At 43.4% G+C, this 18,852-nt stretch overlaps 1 protein-coding gene across 1 annotated transcript in view; it reads left to right on the forward strand.

The window, feature by feature from the left end:
• tbc1d5 (TBC1 domain family, member 5) overlaps positions 1-18,852 on the forward strand; it is a 392,441-nt gene that overhangs the window by 220,584 nt on the left and 153,005 nt on the right. The window contains exons 10-11 of the mRNA XM_055656596.1: positions 17,055-17,157; positions 17,882-17,970. Of these exons, the coding sequence (XP_055512571.1) occupies positions 17,055-17,157; positions 17,882-17,970 (192 nt within the window). The remainder of the gene's footprint in view (positions 1-17,054; positions 17,158-17,881; positions 17,971-18,852) is intronic.

The following is an 18,852-nucleotide window of genomic DNA, read 5'->3' on the forward strand; positions in this document are numbered from 1 at the left end:
CCGTTAAAAAGGATAGATTTGGTGCATTTTGCTGTTTTAATTATGAATTAGCTCAATTTTGTGAGGGCAAACAAGATTTTAGCACTATGAATTATTTTCATGGTTGCTGTTGTATTGAATCACTTAGTGGAAGTAGTATTACACCTTCAATACTAGATTGAAAGTTAAAATTACCCAACCACCTGCCTAAATACAATTTAAGGCTTTGACTTTGTGTTAAAAATATAATGTGGACTTAATCAGACTCTAGTTCCTGTTTTGCTTTTGAGCTTCAATAAGGCATGATGTTACCATGTTCAGGATTCAAGTGTGTGTGGAAATTTAAAACTCACTGCCCAATCTCCAGTGAAGTTTGACGGTAGACAAACTGGTTTGCAACCTAGCGGTATGAACATTGACCTCCAATTTCAGGTAGTCCTTACTTTCTCCTCCCCTTCTCAGCTCTCCCTCAGCCCTCTAGCTCCACCTCTTCCTTTCTTCCTCCCTCCCCCCCCCCCCCCCCCCCCCCCCCCCCCCCTCACATCAGTCTGAAGAAGGGTTTGGACCTGAAACGTTGCCTATTTCCTTCGCTCCATAAATGCTGCCTCGCCCACTGTGTTTCTCCAGCATTTTTGTCTAGCTTCGATTTTCCAGCATCTGCAGTTCCTTCTTAAACACTCCAGTGGAGTTTTCCTGGTTGTGCTGCACACAGAATCCCAGATGTGGAAAGCTATTTTGCTAGTTCCTCCAACCCAATCTAATGAATTCACTATGCCCGATGCGGCTGCTTTATATTGGTGAGACCCACGCATAGACTAGATGGCCATTTTTCCGAAGATTTACACTCGGTCTGCCAAGGCCAGCTGGAACTCCTGTTTGCTAACCATTTTTACTCCCCGTCCCATGCCAATCATTTTGTCCGTTTGGGTAGCTTAAAACCCAATTATATGAAAATTGAATTCTACAAATTAGGTAACTAATCTACAGACTCTCTCCTCTCGTCTGTGCCCCACCTGGATGCACACCCATTTCTCCCTTTGCCCAATGACATGGATGCGCAAAAACGAATCGAAAGATATTTCAGATGTGAAAATCCGCAAGTTGTGAAAATCATGGTATTAAAAAAAAATGGGGCAATACATATGCCTAAGAAGGAATAAACTTAGGAGTGTATAATCAGCCAAGATGAATGTTATTGATTTGGAAGAGAACTAGTTAATGAGATAGAATAATAGAGAGTCATAGTCATACAGCATGGAAACAGGCCCTTTGGACCAATCGTCCATGCCCACCAAGTTGTCCTATCTAAGCTGGTCCCATTTGCTTGCATTTGGTCCATATCCCTCTAAACCTTTCATATCCATGTACCTGTCCATGTACCCTTTAAATGGTGCTATTGTGCTTGCCTCAACTTCCTCCTCAGGCAGCTTATACTCACCACCCTCTGGGTAAAACGGTTGCCCCTCAGATTTCTATTACATCTTTCCCATCTCACCTTAAACCCATGTCCTCTGCTTCTTGATCCCCTACCCTAGGTCAAAGACTCTGTGCATTCACCTTATCAATTCCCCTGATTGTTTTCCTACTGTGGTAAAGATGAAAGCCGACAATTGCAGGGAACTGACCGCTAGGATCCCAGTCGCTCGCATCATCTCTTGTGGCTGGTGGTGTAAGCTGCTGCCTCTCCCGCTCTTTGATTGTACAGCATTTCTAGCCCAGAGAGTCCGCCATGGTAACAAGCTTAATGGCAGTCTTTGGCCATTGAGACATGCGGCCAAACAAAGAGATGGAGAAACAGCAGCTTCCATTACATCCAATGAGTGGTAATGAAAAAGAAAGTTGGATTCAAGTGGTTTGCCAACACATGGACGAGCCGCTGCCAGACTCCACCAATGCACTGTGCTGGTCAGGGATTCATCCCCGAGCCATGTGTCATCACTGAGCACCCGTCTCTACTCATCCCAGGCCGTCCAACACCAGCCTTGAGAACCAGATGCTCCACATCAAGGCAAGGAGTGACACATTGCTGGAATTGCACCAGGTTTCTGGCATAGCAGTGCTGACAGAAACACATTGCACTTCATACAATGCTATAATGATTCCCTTTAGCACTGATTCCATTAGCACTTTCCTTCCTGGAAATGCATCCTGGTGTGTTGAGCAAGTAGTGAATAACAAAAGGTATGTCTGGAGCAGTTATAGATGGAAGAAGCTGAATACTTAGATGAAATTGCCAGAAGGGAACAAAGAAAACTAAAAATGGGAAATAAGAAAATAGAATTGCATTATTTTTTTGGAATTGTCAAATGCTCAGCATCGAGTCCTGTCATGTGCTTTGTGTCAGGAGAGAGGGTGTCGATGCTTCAATTTAGATTATTTTACTGGAAAATGGTCGAAAACCAGAATATAGAAATAAAAATCAGACTATTCATCCTCTTTCCTGGCTCTGACAAGCAATCTTTGACATGAAGGGTTAACTCTATTTCTACTGATGCTGCCTGGCTAGCTGAATACTTCCAACATTTTCTGTTTTTGTTTCAGATTTCCTGCAACTGCAGGTTGTCTTTAATTTTCAAAGCATGGATGTTTTGAACTCATCATTAATTTCTTCCCACAATGCCTGTGCCGAACATGATGGCAAGGCCACCTTTTATCTCCCTACATATATTCCATTCCCTCCATGTCCATATGCCTATCCAAAACTCTCTTCAATACCACTATCAATTCTGCCTCAACCACCACCAGTGCAGTGCGTTACAGGCATTCATCACCCTCTGTAAAACTTTCCCCGCACATCTTCTTTAAACTTTGCCTCTCTCACCTTAAAGCTAAGCCTTCTAACATCTGACTTCTCCATCCTGGAAAAAAGGTTCTCACTGTCTATGCATAGGAAAGTACTGCAGATGCTGGTTTACACTGAAGATAGACACAAAATGTTGGACTGACTCAGGGGGTCAGGTAGCATCTCCAGAGAATAGAAATAGGTAACATTTCAGTCTGCAGTCCGAAGAAGGGTCTCGACCTGAAACATCACCTATTCCTTTTCCCCAGTGATGGTGCCTGTCCCGCTAAGTTACTCCAGCATTTTGTGTCTATTTTCTGACTATCTTCTATCTATGCTCCTGATAATTGTATATGCTTCTATCTGGCCCTGCAACCTCTTATGTTCCATAGAAAACAATCCAAGTCTGTTCAACCTTTCCCTATAACTAATGCCCCTTATTCCAGACATCATTCTTGTCATTCCTTAAGTGTTGTTTAAGTGGCACTCATCCAGGCACATGCAGATTATTTCATTACACAATTGCTCAAATGGTAGTTGATGAAATAGCTCTGGACGTGTGGTGAATCGCGGTTAGAAATTGTTTTGCAGTTGAACCAATCAAGATAGGTACAAAGTATTCCATCGTGTTGATATGTTTTTTAGCTTAGCTCAGAGATACAGAGTGGGAACAGGCCCTTCTGCCCAACAGGTCTGCGCTGACCAACGATTGCCCGTACACTAGTTCTATCCACAACACTAGGGACAATGTTTTGCAGAATCCAATTGACCTACAAACCTGCATGACTTTGGAATATGGGAAGAAAGTGGAGCACCTGGAGGAAACTTGCGCAGTCACAAGCAAGGAGAATGTACAAACTGTGTACAGACAGCACTCGCAGTAAATAACGAACCCAGGTCTCTGGTGCTGTAAGGCAGCAACTCTACCTCTATGCAACTGTGCCACCCTAATGGGATCCAGGGACAACTAGCCCGATAGAGACAGATAGTTGGCTGCATGGAAGAAAGCAGAGGGTGATGGTGGAAGATTGTTTTTCGGACTGGAGCCCTGTGACTAGTGGTGTGCCTCAGGTATCAGTGCTAGGCCCTTTGCTGTTTGTGGTTTGTATCACCGATTTGCATGAGAATGTACATGGCATGATTAGCAAGTTTGCATCGACTCGAAAGTAGGTGGCCTTGTACATAGTGAAGAAGGTTATCAACATTTGCAGAAGGATCTTGATCTGTTGGGCAGGTGGGCTAAGAATGTATGATGGAGTTTAATACATGTAAGTGTGAAATGTTGTTTTTTGGGAAGTCAAACCAGAGCAAGACCTTGTGTTACCTGCAACTTTGGGGCTCTGGGGAGTGTTGTAGAGCTGAGGTTTCTAGGAGTACTGGTACATAGTTCCATGAAAGTGAGGTCACAAGTAGATGGGTTGGTCAAGAAGGCCTTCATCAGTCAGAGTAATGAGTACAGAAGTTGGGAGGTCATGTTGCAGTTGTAGAAGGCACTGGTGAGGGCACATTTGGAGTATTGTGTTCCGTTTTGGTCACCCTGTTAAAGGGAAAGATGTTGTTAAACTGGAAAGGATGCAGAGATTAAGGAGGATAATGCCAGGATTCATTGGTCTGAGCTATAGGGACAGGTTGAGCAGGGTAGGACTTTATTCTTTGGAGCGCAGGAGCGTGGTGATCTTATAGAGGTGTATAAAATAATGAGGGGATTAGATAGGGTAAATAAAAATAGCATTTTACCCAGAGCAGGGGAATCTAGAACCAAATTTAAGGTGTGGGGGGAAAGATTTAATGGGAACCTGAGGGGCAACTATTTTTACACAAAGGCTGGTGGTTATATGAAGCCAGCTGCCACATGACGTGCGTGTGGCAGATACCACCACATTGTTTAAGGACATTTGGACAGGTGCATGGATAGAATAGTTTTAGAAGGCTGTGGGCCAAACACAGGCAGACGAGGCATGTTGGTGAGCATGGGCAAGCTGGGCGAAAGGGCTGGTTGGCATCTTGTATGACTCTGACTCAATGTGACTTGTGGGCTGGTAGTGTGAGCGATCAGGAAATGATTATAGCTAATAGGTGCAGAGTAGGCCATTTGGCCCTTCGAGCCAGCACCGCCATTCAATATAATCATGGCTGATCACCCCCAATCAGTACCCCGTTCCTGCCTTCTCATATCCCCTGACTCCGCTATTTTTAAGAACCGTATCTAGCTCTCTCTTGAAAACATCCAGAGAACCTGCCTCCACCGCAGTCTGAGGCAGAGAATTTCACAGACTCACCAATCTCTGTGAGAAAAAGTGTTTCCTCGTCTCCGTTCTAAATGGCTAACACCTTATTCTTAAACTGTGGCCCCTGGTTCTGGACTCCCCCAACATCGGGAACATGTTTCCTGCCTCTAGCGTGTCCAAGCCCTTTGCAATCTTATATGTTTCAATGAGATTCCCTCTCATCCTTCTAAACTCCAGAGTGTACAAGCCCAGCTGCTCCATTCTCTCAGCATATGACAGCCCCGCCATCCCGGGAATTAACCTTGTAAACCTATGCTGCACTCCCTCAATAGCAAGAATGTCCTTCCTCAAATTCCTCACAGGAACTGATCCCGAGTCTATAGAACATTGGAAAATTATCACCAATGCATCCACGATTTCCAGAGCCACTTCCATAAGTACCCTGGGATACAGACTTCAGTCCCATCAGTCAACCCAACACCATTTCCTTCAGTTCCTCTGTCACCCTCCGGCCACTACTATATCAGGAAGATTGTTTGTGTCCTCCTCAGTGAAGACAGATCCAAAGTATCTGTTCAACTCATCAGCCATTTCCTTGTTCCCCATAATAAATTCTCCTTTTTCAGTCTTCAAAGGTTTTCAAGGGTCCAACTTTGGTCTTAATTAATTTTTTCCTCTTCACATACCTAAAGACGCTTTTACTATCCTGCTTTATATTCTTGGATAGCTTACCTTCGTACCTCATCTTTACTCCCCGTATTGTCTTTTTAGTTATCTTCTGTTGTTCTTTAAACATTACCCAATCCTCTTGCTTCCCGCTCATCTTCGCTACGTTGTACTTCTTTGCTTTAATTTTTATACTGTCTCTGACGTCCCTTGTCAGCCATGGTCGTCCCTTTCTCCCCTTGGAATCTTTCTTCCTCCTAGGAATGAACTGATCCTGCACCATCTGTATTATTCCTAGAAACACCTGCCATTTTTGTTTCACTGTCATCCCTGCTAGTTTATCTTTCCAGTCAACTTTGGCCAGGTCCTCCCTCATGGCCCCATAGTCCCCTTTATTCAACTGCAACACTGACACCTCCGATCTACTCTTCTCCCTCTCCAATGGTAGATTAAACCTGACCATATTATGGTCACTGCCTCCTAATGGCTCATTAACCTCGCGTTCCTTTATCAAATCCGGTTCATTACATTACACTAAATCCAGAATTGCCTTCTCCCTAGTAGGCTCCAATACAAGCTGTTCAAAGAATCCATCACGAAGGCACTCTACAAAGTCCCTTTCTTGGGGTCCAGTACCAACCTGATTTTCCCAGTCTACCTGCATGTTGAAATCTCCCATAACAACCACAGCATTACATTTGCTACATGCCAATTTTAACTCCCGATTAAACTTGTGCCCTGTGTCCAGGCTATTGTTTGGGGGCCTGTAGATTAGTCCCATTAGGGTCTTTTTATCCTTACAATTCATTAGTTCTATCCATACTGACTCCACATCTCCTGTTTCAATGTCACCCCTTGCAAGGGAGTGAATTTCATTCCTCACCAACAGGGCAACCCCACCCCCTCTGCCCACCTGTCTGTCTTTTCGATAGGAGGTATACCTTTGAATATTCAGTTCCCAGCCCTGGCCCTCTTGCAGCCATGTGTCAGTAATTCCCACAACATCATAGTTGCCCGTTTCTAACTGAGCTTCAAGCTCGTCCACTTTATTTTTTATACATTCATATACAGCACTTTGACCTCCGTATCCACTTTCCCCCTCGCACAGCTCGCAATTGACCCTGACCTTATTCTGTTGTCCACTCGCAGGTTGAGTACTGGCTCCCCACAGGGCTGTGTGCTAAGCCCCCTCTTATACCGTCCTGTTACACCTACCTACTGTAGTTCCATTCTCGAGGGCTCTCCCCTCTTATACCGTCTCTACACTACGACTTTCCTTCCCATTAATTTGCGAGAATCTTTTTATAATTTTTTGACAACCTGTAGCAGAACAATCTGGCCCCCATCCCAAAAGAGCTTTGTACATGGATCACAGCACCGACTACCCCCTACAAGTGTGTGGATCAACAGTTCCGGTTTCTATAATATCTAAATCCGACAGCGGTCATCAAGAAGGCTCAGCGGCTCCCTGCTCCTCAGCCCCTGGACTCAGCCACCTTCTCTACATTCAGATCCCCATACTGCCCTTGTGGTCCTGTCCTGGCAGACTAGCACAAGGTACCCTGGGAAGCAATCCAGAGATAACAGCACCTGTTCGACCTGCTGCCCTAGAATAGTCAAATCGGCATTTCGGAAATCTTTCCGAAAATTCCCACACTACTGACTTCACAGCCCAAGTCCATCTGTATGTATATAACGGAGAACCCTCCTTCCCCTTCTTTTTTCCTTGTCTTTTGATAAATTGTATTGAGTGAGCAGCCCACTGTACATGTACAACTACTATATTCTTGGCTTTCCTTCCCATTAATTCGTTTTGTAATTTTTCCTGTAGCCACTTCTCCCTTTTGTACATGTCGAAGGATCTCAGTGGTCTATAAATCTAATCCTTGGCTCCTGCCCCTCAGACATCGCATCAGGGAGGTACTGGAAGCAATCCAGACCACCATCCGCATCTCGGTCTGCTTCCCAACCCTGACAGTTGGAGAACCTCCTTCCTCTTCTTCCCGATGTTGTCCTGTCCTACTGCGTCGGACAATGGCTCGTCACCCACCAGACCATCCTCGCATGTGGCTCTGCCCAATGTCGGTCTCGCTGGTCGCGGCCCATCTCTAGGATTGGAGCCACCTACGTGTCCTCCACTCGGACTGGAAACATCGTCTCCCCGGACAGTTCCCAAGAGGGCATACCTGGTTTCAGGCACAGCCACCTGGGTCTTCTGCACTCCACGGATACCACCCTTTCACTTCATCACGCACCTTGGTTCTTCCCGTATCCTCGGCGTGACTACCTCACTGTAGGTCCTGTCCAGGAAACTCTTGTTTCCCCGGATGGCCCTGAGGTCATCCAGCTGCTTCTCCAGTGTCCCAACACGGTCCTTTAGGAGCTGAAGCTGGACGCACTTGCCACAGTTGTAGCAGCCAGAGGCTCCATCCGAGTCCCTGGGCTCCCACATTTTGCAAGCCTCACACTGTCTCATCTGCCCCAACGTATGTTCCCCATGTTCCGTCCTCTCGAGCTTTATGCATAGCCTCCTCTCCTCAGCCTCCTTGCTGAAGACTCTCGAGCCAAAGACTCACACTTTTCTCACAAGGCAGCTCCCTAAGAGAAGTCTTGCATATATTGACTGATAAATTGCCTAATTTACCAATTTACAAACCAAATTTGTCAGTTTTAAACTGTTTTCCCCCTCTGACTCACTAACTCTCCTCCCACTCGGGCTAGAGCCAATCAGTGCTTTTTCCTGCTTCTCTTTGCTGCTGTTTCTTCAAAATCCATGGGAGCTCGGAGTTAAGTCTGCCTGTGCCATGCCTCTCTTTTTAAACTGTTTTCCCCCTCTGAGTCACTTCTAACTCACCTCCCACTCGGCCTAGAGCCAATCAGTGCTTTTTCCTGCTTCTCTTTGTTGCTGTTTCTTCAAAATTCACGGGAGCTCTGAGATTAGATTGCAGAATACCAAGCAACGATCGTCCAACCCAGATGTTAATCTGGCAGCTTCAGTGGTTAACTGCTTGATGACGGTTGCAAATTTTGCATCAACAGTACCCATGCAAGGTGGCACCATTTGCCTGTATGTGATTGGAGACTATCATCAACCCAAACCTGGTGTTGTGCTGTGCTTGGTGTATTCCCTGTCTTTGCTTCTTCGTATGCCAGGAGCTACTCTATTGTCATTGGAGCTGTCAATAAAGCAGAGCATGGAAGAGCTGCTCACGGACAACCCTGTTACAAATATTGAGAGAAACACACTGATGAATCAGCTGAAGTTTGTTGGTTCAAACTATGACCCAGTGAAAATCGTACAGCTGTGCTATTTTCTAAATATTAACAATCGCGTATTTTCTTCTCTGTCTGATATGACTCCAGACGTTAGAGATTTCTCTCTATCTCCCGTAATGGTATTGGTTTTGCTTGAACACAAGTTCCATAATCAGCCAGCTACACCCTCCCCTAATTTGGAATTCAATTCATACATCCATGTATAAATCAAAGCTGTGTCTGAGTTAAAAGGTTTGACGGTTGGCAAGCAGGTTACTTGAAACTAGGTGTCACTGCTGTAGATAATATTTATTTTTCCTGGCTTGTTATTGATGATTGGAAGAGGCTTACAGGGCCTAATTAAATATTTTATTTGGATTTCTCAGGCAGGTTTTAATTGTGCATAATCTTCCCATTGTTTCTGAATGCAAGAAAACTGGAGAATAACACATGTGACGGCCCTGTTAAAAAAGTATGTCAGAGCTCGTCTTGCAACTGCAGATCCATCAATTTAATCAGAGTTGGGGAAGCTTTTGGAAACATGATAAATTAACATACACTTGGAGATATTTTAGTTAATAAAGGAAAGGTATAACAGGTCTGTTAAAGGCTAATCACAATCATGTTTTTTTAATGTAGTAGCAGAGAGGATTAAGGCAGGGAATGCAGTTGATTTCAGTTGGATGGATTTCTCGAAGACATTTGACAGCCACACATCAACAGAAAGTTTGCAAAATTGAGGTCCATAAAATAAGTAGATCATTAAAAAGATATGATTGTGATTAGTCAGACCTGATTTGCCTTTAACAAATCCATCATAGCTTTCCTTTATTAACAAAAATATCTCCAAGCAGCAACATGGATTAAAGAATCGTCTATTGCTAGGTAAAATATTGCCGTTATATCAGTGGTGGTAACCCATTGTTTCTCAGAGGATATATGTACCCGTGGAGTTGACACTTGTGTTTTTTAATGTAAATGACTTTGATATGTATGTGTACAGTAAAATTATGAAGTTGCAGGTAACACAAAATTTGGAGGTGTGATAAACATTCAGAAGGATGTAACAAAATACAAAGCCTGGAGTTAGTCTGGCAGATTGTGCTAACAAATGGCCGATGAAATATAACAGAAGTGTAAAGTGTAACATTTTGTAAGGAAGAACAAGGCAAGGTTCTGAAGAGTTTGTAGGAGGCATATAGATGTATATGTGCATAAATGTTTGAAAGGTAGAGCACATTGGGAGTTTCTGAAAAGCGTATAAATGTAGCTCTACATAAATAGACTACATTGAACCGTTATAAATAACTGGTAGTGGTTGTAATTGGAGTATTTTGTTCCCTTTTGGTTATGACCTTTGAGAAGTAGTGCACGTCTGAGAGAGAGAGAGGGAGAGGGAGAGGGAGTGTTGAAGAGATTTACTGGAATAGCTCCAGACTTGAAGGATTGAAGTTAAATAATTAGACTGGCAAGTTTGTGGTAGGTCTCCTTGGAGCAAATAAGGATTAAGAAGTGGTTTGTGGTGTTTAGCTAATAGGGAAAATCTGTTCCAAATAGCATGGAGCTGGTGTACAGATTCAAAGTGATGAGCAAAACCACAGCAAGGACATGAGGAATTAAAAAAAAAAGTTTAGATGTAGAAACAAAGAACTGCAGATGCTGGTTTATACCAAAGATAGACACAAAATGCTGGACTAACTCAACAGATCAGGCAGCATCTCTGGAGGAAAAAGTAAGGGTGACGTTTCGGGCCGGGACTCTTCGTCAGACCTAACCCGAAACGTCACCCATCCTTTTTCTTCAGAGATGCTGCCTGCACTTACTCCAGCGCTTTGCATCTATCTTTGGAAACAGAGTCTGTCAGGGTTATTGGATAAACGGTTGAGAAAAAGTAAATTGTTACGAGGAAAGAACAATGCTATGGAACAGACTATGAAAAGACAAAAGAATTGCAGGTGCTGGGAATAGGAAATAAAAGCAGAAAATACTGGAACTGCTCAAACAGCACCTGTAGAGATAGAGAAACAGTTAAGAGGTCAGTGAACTGGATCAGATACAAGGCTCCTCAGTGATGCTAGTTTAATATTTCCGTTAAAATTTTGTATAGAACAACAAAGTAAATAATAATCAGTCAGTTCCTTACTTTCAGCTTGTATATGCACTTGGGGCGTTGCAATTTTATATGTGCAATCTCAAGCTAACAGCAATCGCCTAACTTCCTTATGCATAGTGTAATTAGAAGTAACCTGTTACCCTGACAGTTACTGTATCAATTTTTTGCAGCACAGCTTGCATTTGTTGTCAACATTTTGTACTTTTTCTTGTTCATGTCAAAGTGAATTGTGTAACCATTCACAGTCTTTTCTGTACACACAATATGTGACAAAGAGGGCATTTGTGTAGGTTAAGAAAGCCTCCCAATGTATTTAGGCCTAACTTGTTTGTGCTTATTGACACCATCTTATGGAATAGACTGCCATCTAGTGTGGTAAATACTGTCATGGTGGAAATATTCAAGGGTGAAGTGGATCAATTTTAAATTTAATACTAAGGAACTAGTGAATGTCCAGATTAGGTCTTTGGTAACTCAATAAATACAGTGGGCTTTTCATATGTCCGCACTTACGCAATTTTGAATGCCATTGATTTGGCTCTTGTTGGCAAGACTGGGTGTATATATTTGTGTATTGCTATATTTTAGTGGATTGTTCAGTGTACTGCAAGAAATATGGTTTTGTTGCAATAGGGATGTCCTGCCATTGATCATAAATTAAGGTCAAATTCTGTTCACATTGTAACTATAGCTACTTCTATGTGTAGCTTTCAGTCTGAAGAAGGGCTTCGGCCCGAAACGTTGCCTATTTCCCTCGCTCCATGGAAGCTGCCACACCCTCTGAGTTTCTCCAGCATTTTTGTCTACCTTTGATTTTCCAGCATCTGCAGTTCCTTCTTGAACATACCTGTACAAGACTTGGAGTTTAGTATATAAACTATTGGTAGAGCTAGAGTAGGCAGCTTAGTTGGCACAGTCGTGTTGAGCTGATGGGCTTGTTTCCCTGCTGTGTAAAGGGCCTGTCCCATTTTCACGGCCTAATTCACAACCTTTTTTACTCGTGGACATTTTTCATCATGTTGAAAAAACGCCCCGACCTCCTTGATACCACGAGTACTTATGACTAGCATCACGACCTGCTACGACCTATCTATGACCTCCTACCACCCACCTACGACCTTGTGACGATCATGCTGTGCGTCTGAGTCAAGGGCAAACTCGGCAGAGGTCGTGAATTAGGTCGTGAAAGTGGGACTCAATTTGTTATTCTGAAATTTTTGACTGTTGCCCCAGAACAGTAGTTTTATAATACCATTATTCTATGAAAGCCATAATTGAGTTGCCTATATGAGCACATTGTAGCTGAGAATGTACAATAAATGGTATGCAAAAGATCATCGGCTGGGATTTTTTTTCATGAATATCCTTTTTGATTTGTGGGAATTATTGCGCTTCTGTATTATTGAGGTAATGTAATGAGTTGTTAGTTGCGATACACTGGGAAGGTACATTTTGAAGGGAATCCCAAACATGAAAATAGCATGAAGGACAGCATGCATTCACGCATTCAGTGTGAATGGGGCGCGCCTCCCAATGTATGCTCATGTCTGACACAACTGACTTTAATGTTCTAAAGAGATGTCTGTAATTGTCACATGATTTTTTTTGTTGCTTTGGAATTCACTCACTGCTTCTTCACATTAGCTTCTATGTTTAGCTTTTTTTCTCCTACCCTACCTGCTACATGTTTAATATACTTGAAGTCCATATGAAATCTTTACCATTCAAAACTAACAAAAGTTGAAGTGCTTGTGTGATTAGTATAATCTGTTTACAATTTCTTAACTGCACATTCCCAACCGCAGGAACTCTTTTCTCCCACCAGCAGACACACGCAGCAAATTAAACCATGGTTATTTGTTGCCAAGAGTTGGGTTGAACAATAGAAGCAATTGAGCAGGCTAGGACATTATTCCTTGGAGTGCATGATGCTGAAGGGTGATTTTACAGTGATGCACAAATTCATGAGAAAAATAGATAGGGTGAATGCACAGCATCTTTTTTCCAGGGTAGAGGAATCAAGAATGAGAGGCACAGACTTAAGATGAGGGGGAAAGATTTAATAGGAACATGCGGGACAACTTTTAAAACAGAGGTGATGTTGAGCCAAGTATAATAAACTACAGGTGCACAACCTTTTATCCGAAAGCCTTGGGACCAGACACTTGTCGGATTTCGGACATTTTCGGATTTCAGAATGGAAGATTTTTAGCGTAGATTAGGTAGGTAGCGCGGGCGGCTTGAAAAGTCTGGAGCTGCTGCCTCCTCCCGGGTGACCGGGAGAATCATTACATAAATGTTAGTTAGTTAGTTTGGAGGGATTTTATGTGGTGGTGGTGGAGTCGGGGTGAAGGGGGAAACTTTAATTCTTAGTCCCCTACCTACCTGGTCGGCGACTCCCAACCTCGCGGAGCTGGGGGCTCCGTCCGGCCGCGGGCGGCGCTGGTTGTAGCTCCGACCCCGGCAACTCTACCCCTGGCTGCGAGGTGCTCCAAATCCAGTAAAGTTTTACGGCCGGACTTCCCAGCTCCAATGTCGGGAATCGGCGGCATCGCAGCGCGGGGATACCAGCGGGGAGCGGGTAATGCCTTACCGGGGCGCCGTGCGGCAAGCTCCGGAACGCAGTGGCCGCCGACACACAACATTGCGGAGCGTCGCTGGATTTGGAACCGCGGAGCTGGGGGCTCCGTCCGGCCGCGGGAAACGCCGGTTGGAGCTCCAACCCCGGCAACTCTACCCTGGCTGCGCGGCTTGCAAATCCAGCGACGCTCCGCGATGTTGTGTGTCGGCGGCCACAGCGCTCCGGAGCTTGCCGCTGCGACGCCGCCGACTCCCGACATTTGCGGAGCTGGGGCGTCAGGCCGCGGGCGGCGCTGGATTTGGAGCGCCTCGCAGCCAGGGGTAATCTTGCCGGGGTCGGAGCTACAACCAGCGCCGCCCACAGCCCCACCGGCCACAGCGCTGCAGAGCTTACTGCACGGCGAACCGGTAAGGCACTGACCGCTCCCCGCCTCTCCGACCAGGTAGGGGACTAAGAATTAAAGTTTACCCCTTCACCCCCCTTCACATAAAAGCCCTCCAAACTAACTGACTAACATTTAAGCAATGATTTACAGATGTTTAAGCATCTCCAGGGAGGAGGCAGCCGTTACAGTAGTACAGACCTGGGTTGACCGTGGGTCGTTTTGGGTCAAGTTTGGCGCCAAACGCGAGCTTTGGTGCGCAGACGACATCTGGAAAAAATGGCTGGTTTTCGGAGCTTTTCGGTTTCTGGAACACCGGATAAAAGGTTGTGCACCTGTACAAGCTTTGACATACAAATTTCTGAAAGTAGTATAAAATACTGCAGATAATAGATGTATGAAATCAAAACAGATTGGCTGAGTATTCCCAATAATTTCTGTTTTGGGTTGTGATCACTGCAATTGGCAACCTTCTAAACTCAGGAGAATATAGGCTCAATCTTCGTAACCTCTCCTTATGTGATACGTTTTCCATCAAGGAATAAATGTGGTGAAATACACTCCCCCATACACATCCTCCCTTGGTATTCCAGATGAAGTCTCACCAAGGCACTATATGATGGGAGCAAGACATTTCTACTCTTCTACTTGATCTCCTTTCAGTAAAGTTTTACTTGCCTTCCTAGTTGCATTCTTTACCCGCATGTTCACTTTTAGTGATTCGCGTATAAAGATACCTAGGCTGTTCTGAACCCCAATGCCAATTATGAAAGAAAGTGCTATTTGGTTGAAACCATTGTTTGCCTTGAACTTTGGAATGTTCGTCATTTAAAATGTAATGTACATTTCTATTTTTTATTTCTTAACAGTTTTTCATGTTATATTACATCTGCCATGTTCTTGCCTATTGCTGAACCTGTCTGTCTCTTTGAAGTCTTTCTGCATTCTTCACAGAGACCACACAGCTACCCAATAATTCTGTTGATTATCTTAGACTATGATCAACAACAGACAGTTGACCAAAGTAATCTCTGAAGTGTTTATCCTTCCCCAGAGTCCCATCCCATTCTAAGAGCATAAGGAATTAAAGAAGGAATAGGCTACCTGCGCCTTGTGTTCTGTTATTCCATAAAATGGTGGTTGATCATTAACACCAGTGCTACCTACCTCCACTAAGCCCATTTTCCTTAATACCTTTCATGTCTAAAATAAGAACATAAAGCAGTACAGCGCAAGAACAAGCCCTTCAACCCACAATGTCTGTGCCGAATATGATGCCAAGACTGTCGCATATCTATCTGCATATAACCCATATCCCACCATTTCCTGCTTATCCACTTGCATATGTGAAAGCCTTTTAACTACCACTAACGTATTTGCTTCAACCACCACCACCTTGGCAGCACGTTCCAGGCACCACCCTCTGTGTAAAAAAAAAAGTGCGCCACACATCTACTTTCAATTTTGCCCCTCGCACCTTAAAGTTATGCCCTTTGTTATTTGATTTTTCCCATCTTAAGAAAAAGATTCCGACAGTCTACCCTATCAATGCCTCTCGTAATTGTTTAAGGGTCTGTCCCACGAGCATGTGACTCCATGCGGCAAGCGCGACATAACGTGGTCGCTTGTGCCGTACGGCCTCGCGGGGCCGGTCCCACTTCTATTGCCGGAGCCGTATGGAGTTGTGCGGAGCTGGTCCCGACATCTCGCGGGGCTCCGAAAAACTGACCGTGTTCAAAGATTCCGCGTGGCAACGGCCTGCCGGCCCGCAGCCACATTGAGGCCGTATGCACCGCCTCAACGCCGTACGTCACACGCGAACTTCCTGCGGACTTCGCTCGAACTTCATGTCACTCACTCGACCTCCGCACGGCCCCCGCTTCTGGTTTGTTCGCGCTTGCCACATGCAGTCGGAGTCGTGCTTGATGCTCTCGTGGGACAGGCCCTTTATACTTCTATCAGTTCTTGCCGCAACCTCTGGTCTTCCAGAGAAAACAATGTAAATCTGTCCAACCTCTCCCTGTAGCTGATACCCACTAATCCAGGCATCATTCTGGTCAACCTCCTCTACACCCTTTCCAAAGCCTCCATAATCTCTCTGTAATGGGGCGACCAGAACAGCGCACAATACTCCAAATGCAGCCTAACCACAGTCCTATCAAGCTGTATTATGACTTCCTGATGCTTATACTCAATGCCACAACCTATGAAAGCAAGCCTGCATATGTTTTATTTACCACTCTCTCTACTTGTGTTGCCATTTTCAGGGAGTTATTGACTTGGAACCTAAGATCCATTCTGTATATCAATGCTGTTAAGGGTCATGCCATTAATTGTAAAATTTCCGCTTACATTTGTTTCAAACTATGTCATCCTTTTTCAACTGGCTTTATCAGCTTAACCCTCTGCTCCAAATATCATGCTTCCCATACCATGTATCTTCACTCCTCCCTGTGGTCGCTGGTTCTACATTCATACCATAAATTGGTAGAATAAGTTTGATTGTTGGACGATGATCCTAGAATATCTTGCCTCACAATATCACTCCACCGATCATATTGGTTCAAAAATGAAATCTTTAATTCCTCGGGGTTTTAAATTAGGTGTCAATGGCATATATATCTTGCGAGTTTTTAGTTTAAATGTGCTGTAGGTCAGGACATTAAAGTTCAACAGTGAAGCTGCTTGGTTAAGTGATGTGAGCACTTGCTGTCCAGACTCAGATAATGCATACTCTCCCAGGTATTCACTGTCTGGCACTCACAATGCCCAAGTGTTTTTGCTTTCACAGGAGGTTAAAATGCATTCATTTATATGCTAAAATGTATAGGTAATTAATTTTAATATTTATAAATTGATTTAATAGATTTTATATTGTGATGGTCTTTTTTATTTTTTATTACAAACTGGCTGGCTTTAAATAAAATCATAAGGCCATCATGACACAAAAAAGGTAATCTGGCAGGATTACTGAAATTGGCCTGTACAGGGAAGAAAAAAGGAACAACATTTATTCAGATGATGTGCGTCAACAACTATTTTAATAACTGAGATGTTGTGTCTTTCAGGTTTCCTGAAATGCAGTATTTCCAACAGGAAAGTGTGAGGCAGATCTTGACAGATATCCTGTTTTGTTATGCGAGGGAAAATGAGCAGCTGCTTTACAAGCAGGTAATGAAATACTGTACAGGTTTGGTTGAATAATTAAGCAGTTTAAAATTGGACTGTGAGAAAAAGTGTCTTGTGACATTTACTAAGAATAAATATGCATTCATTCTGGGTGTAACATTCTGTCCCTAAAGCAGTTAAGTCTGCTCCAACTTATACGTTGCATATGTTTGTGTGTTGTGTTCCCATAGATTTTTACAGATGCAACATCTATGCATTTAAATTCAATGATTTTCTCATTAATAATTATTCTGTCATTTCTCATTTCCAGTTCTATCTACAGAGAAATATATACCTTTAAATCATAAAGCAAGATAATACTGTATTATAATACTGTATTATTATTTAAATATCCATGCAGGCTATTAGAGATGTTAGATCTAACATTATTTGTCTATTTTCTATGGCATCTAAAGTTGTAAAGTTCTAAAGTTCATTAGTATTTTTTGACCAAGCTGGAGTTATGTAGTAGCAATGTGAAATTATTATTTATGAAGTATATACTGTGTAATATTTTAAATGTATCAGAAACAAAAACCTTGAGTACATAGTAGTCGCAATGGTATGCCAAAAGAAAGTCAAGTTGCCATTGCCTATGTGTGCCTATTTCACTGCTTAGATTAGCTGACCCATTAAAGGGATTCCATTTTCCTGGCACCCACCACATTTTCCAGAGTGTTTTTTATCGTTTGATAGGGAATAATTTGTTTTAATCCAATCTTTTTAGGGCATGCACGAACTACTGGCTCCCCTTGTCTTTGTTCTGCACTGTGATCACCAAGCCTTCTTGCATGCAAGTGAAACAGCAAATCCAAGGCAAGTTTTATCCACATAAATGTTGGATTTTTGTAAATGATTGATTTTACAGTTCTAATTACCCTATTTTAGGTACAATGTGACAGATTATGCAGAGTATAGATCTACTCTTAATAGAGGCAGCATTACTTGTAGAGGTTAGGAGAGAGGTACTGCAATCTATCACTTGTATTTGTAGTTAGAAAAGCAGCGTTACAAATATCTCAGTCTTTTCTGATAAACTAGATGAGTAAGAGAATATAGCCCGAGATAATAGATAATTTCCCACATCTCTATAGGAAGATGTATTCCTACATCTAAACTAAACTAATCTCTAAAGCATATCAGCTGCAAGTCTACACGCCTTTAGGTGCAGTGATTTCTAGTGGATAACTGTTGGTGGGGGATGAAGAAAAGAGGAACCATAACTCTTATTCTTATTGGTTTGTTATTGTCGTGTGTACTGAGATGCAGTGAGAAACTTTGCATGCTACCCAGTAAAATCATACCATACGAGTACAATCAAGCCCATACGGCAGTTTAACAGGTAGGAGATGAGAAAAATTCCAGAGTGCAGAAATAGTTGCAAAAAAGTGCTGATAAAAGAAAAGTGCAAGGTCCACTTTGAGGTAGGTTGGGAGATTGGGACCACGCTCTTGCTTACAGGAGGACTGTTCAGTAGTCAAATAGCAGCAGGGTTAAAGCTGTTCCTGAAACTGATGATACGCACTTTCAAACTTTTGTATCTTCTGCCCAATGGGATAGGGAAGAAAAGTGGATGACCAGGGTGAAAAAGGTCCTTGATTGTGTTGGCTGCTCTCACAAGGCAGTATGAGGTGTCGATGGAGTTCATGGGTGGCTGGCGGGTTTGTGTAATGGACTGGGCTACATTCACGATTCTCT

This window comes from Leucoraja erinacea, chromosome 2 (genome assembly GCF_028641065.1).
Source record: "Leucoraja erinacea ecotype New England chromosome 2, Leri_hhj_1, whole genome shotgun sequence".
Lineage (NCBI taxonomy): Eukaryota > Metazoa > Chordata > Chondrichthyes > Rajiformes > Rajidae > Leucoraja > Leucoraja erinaceus.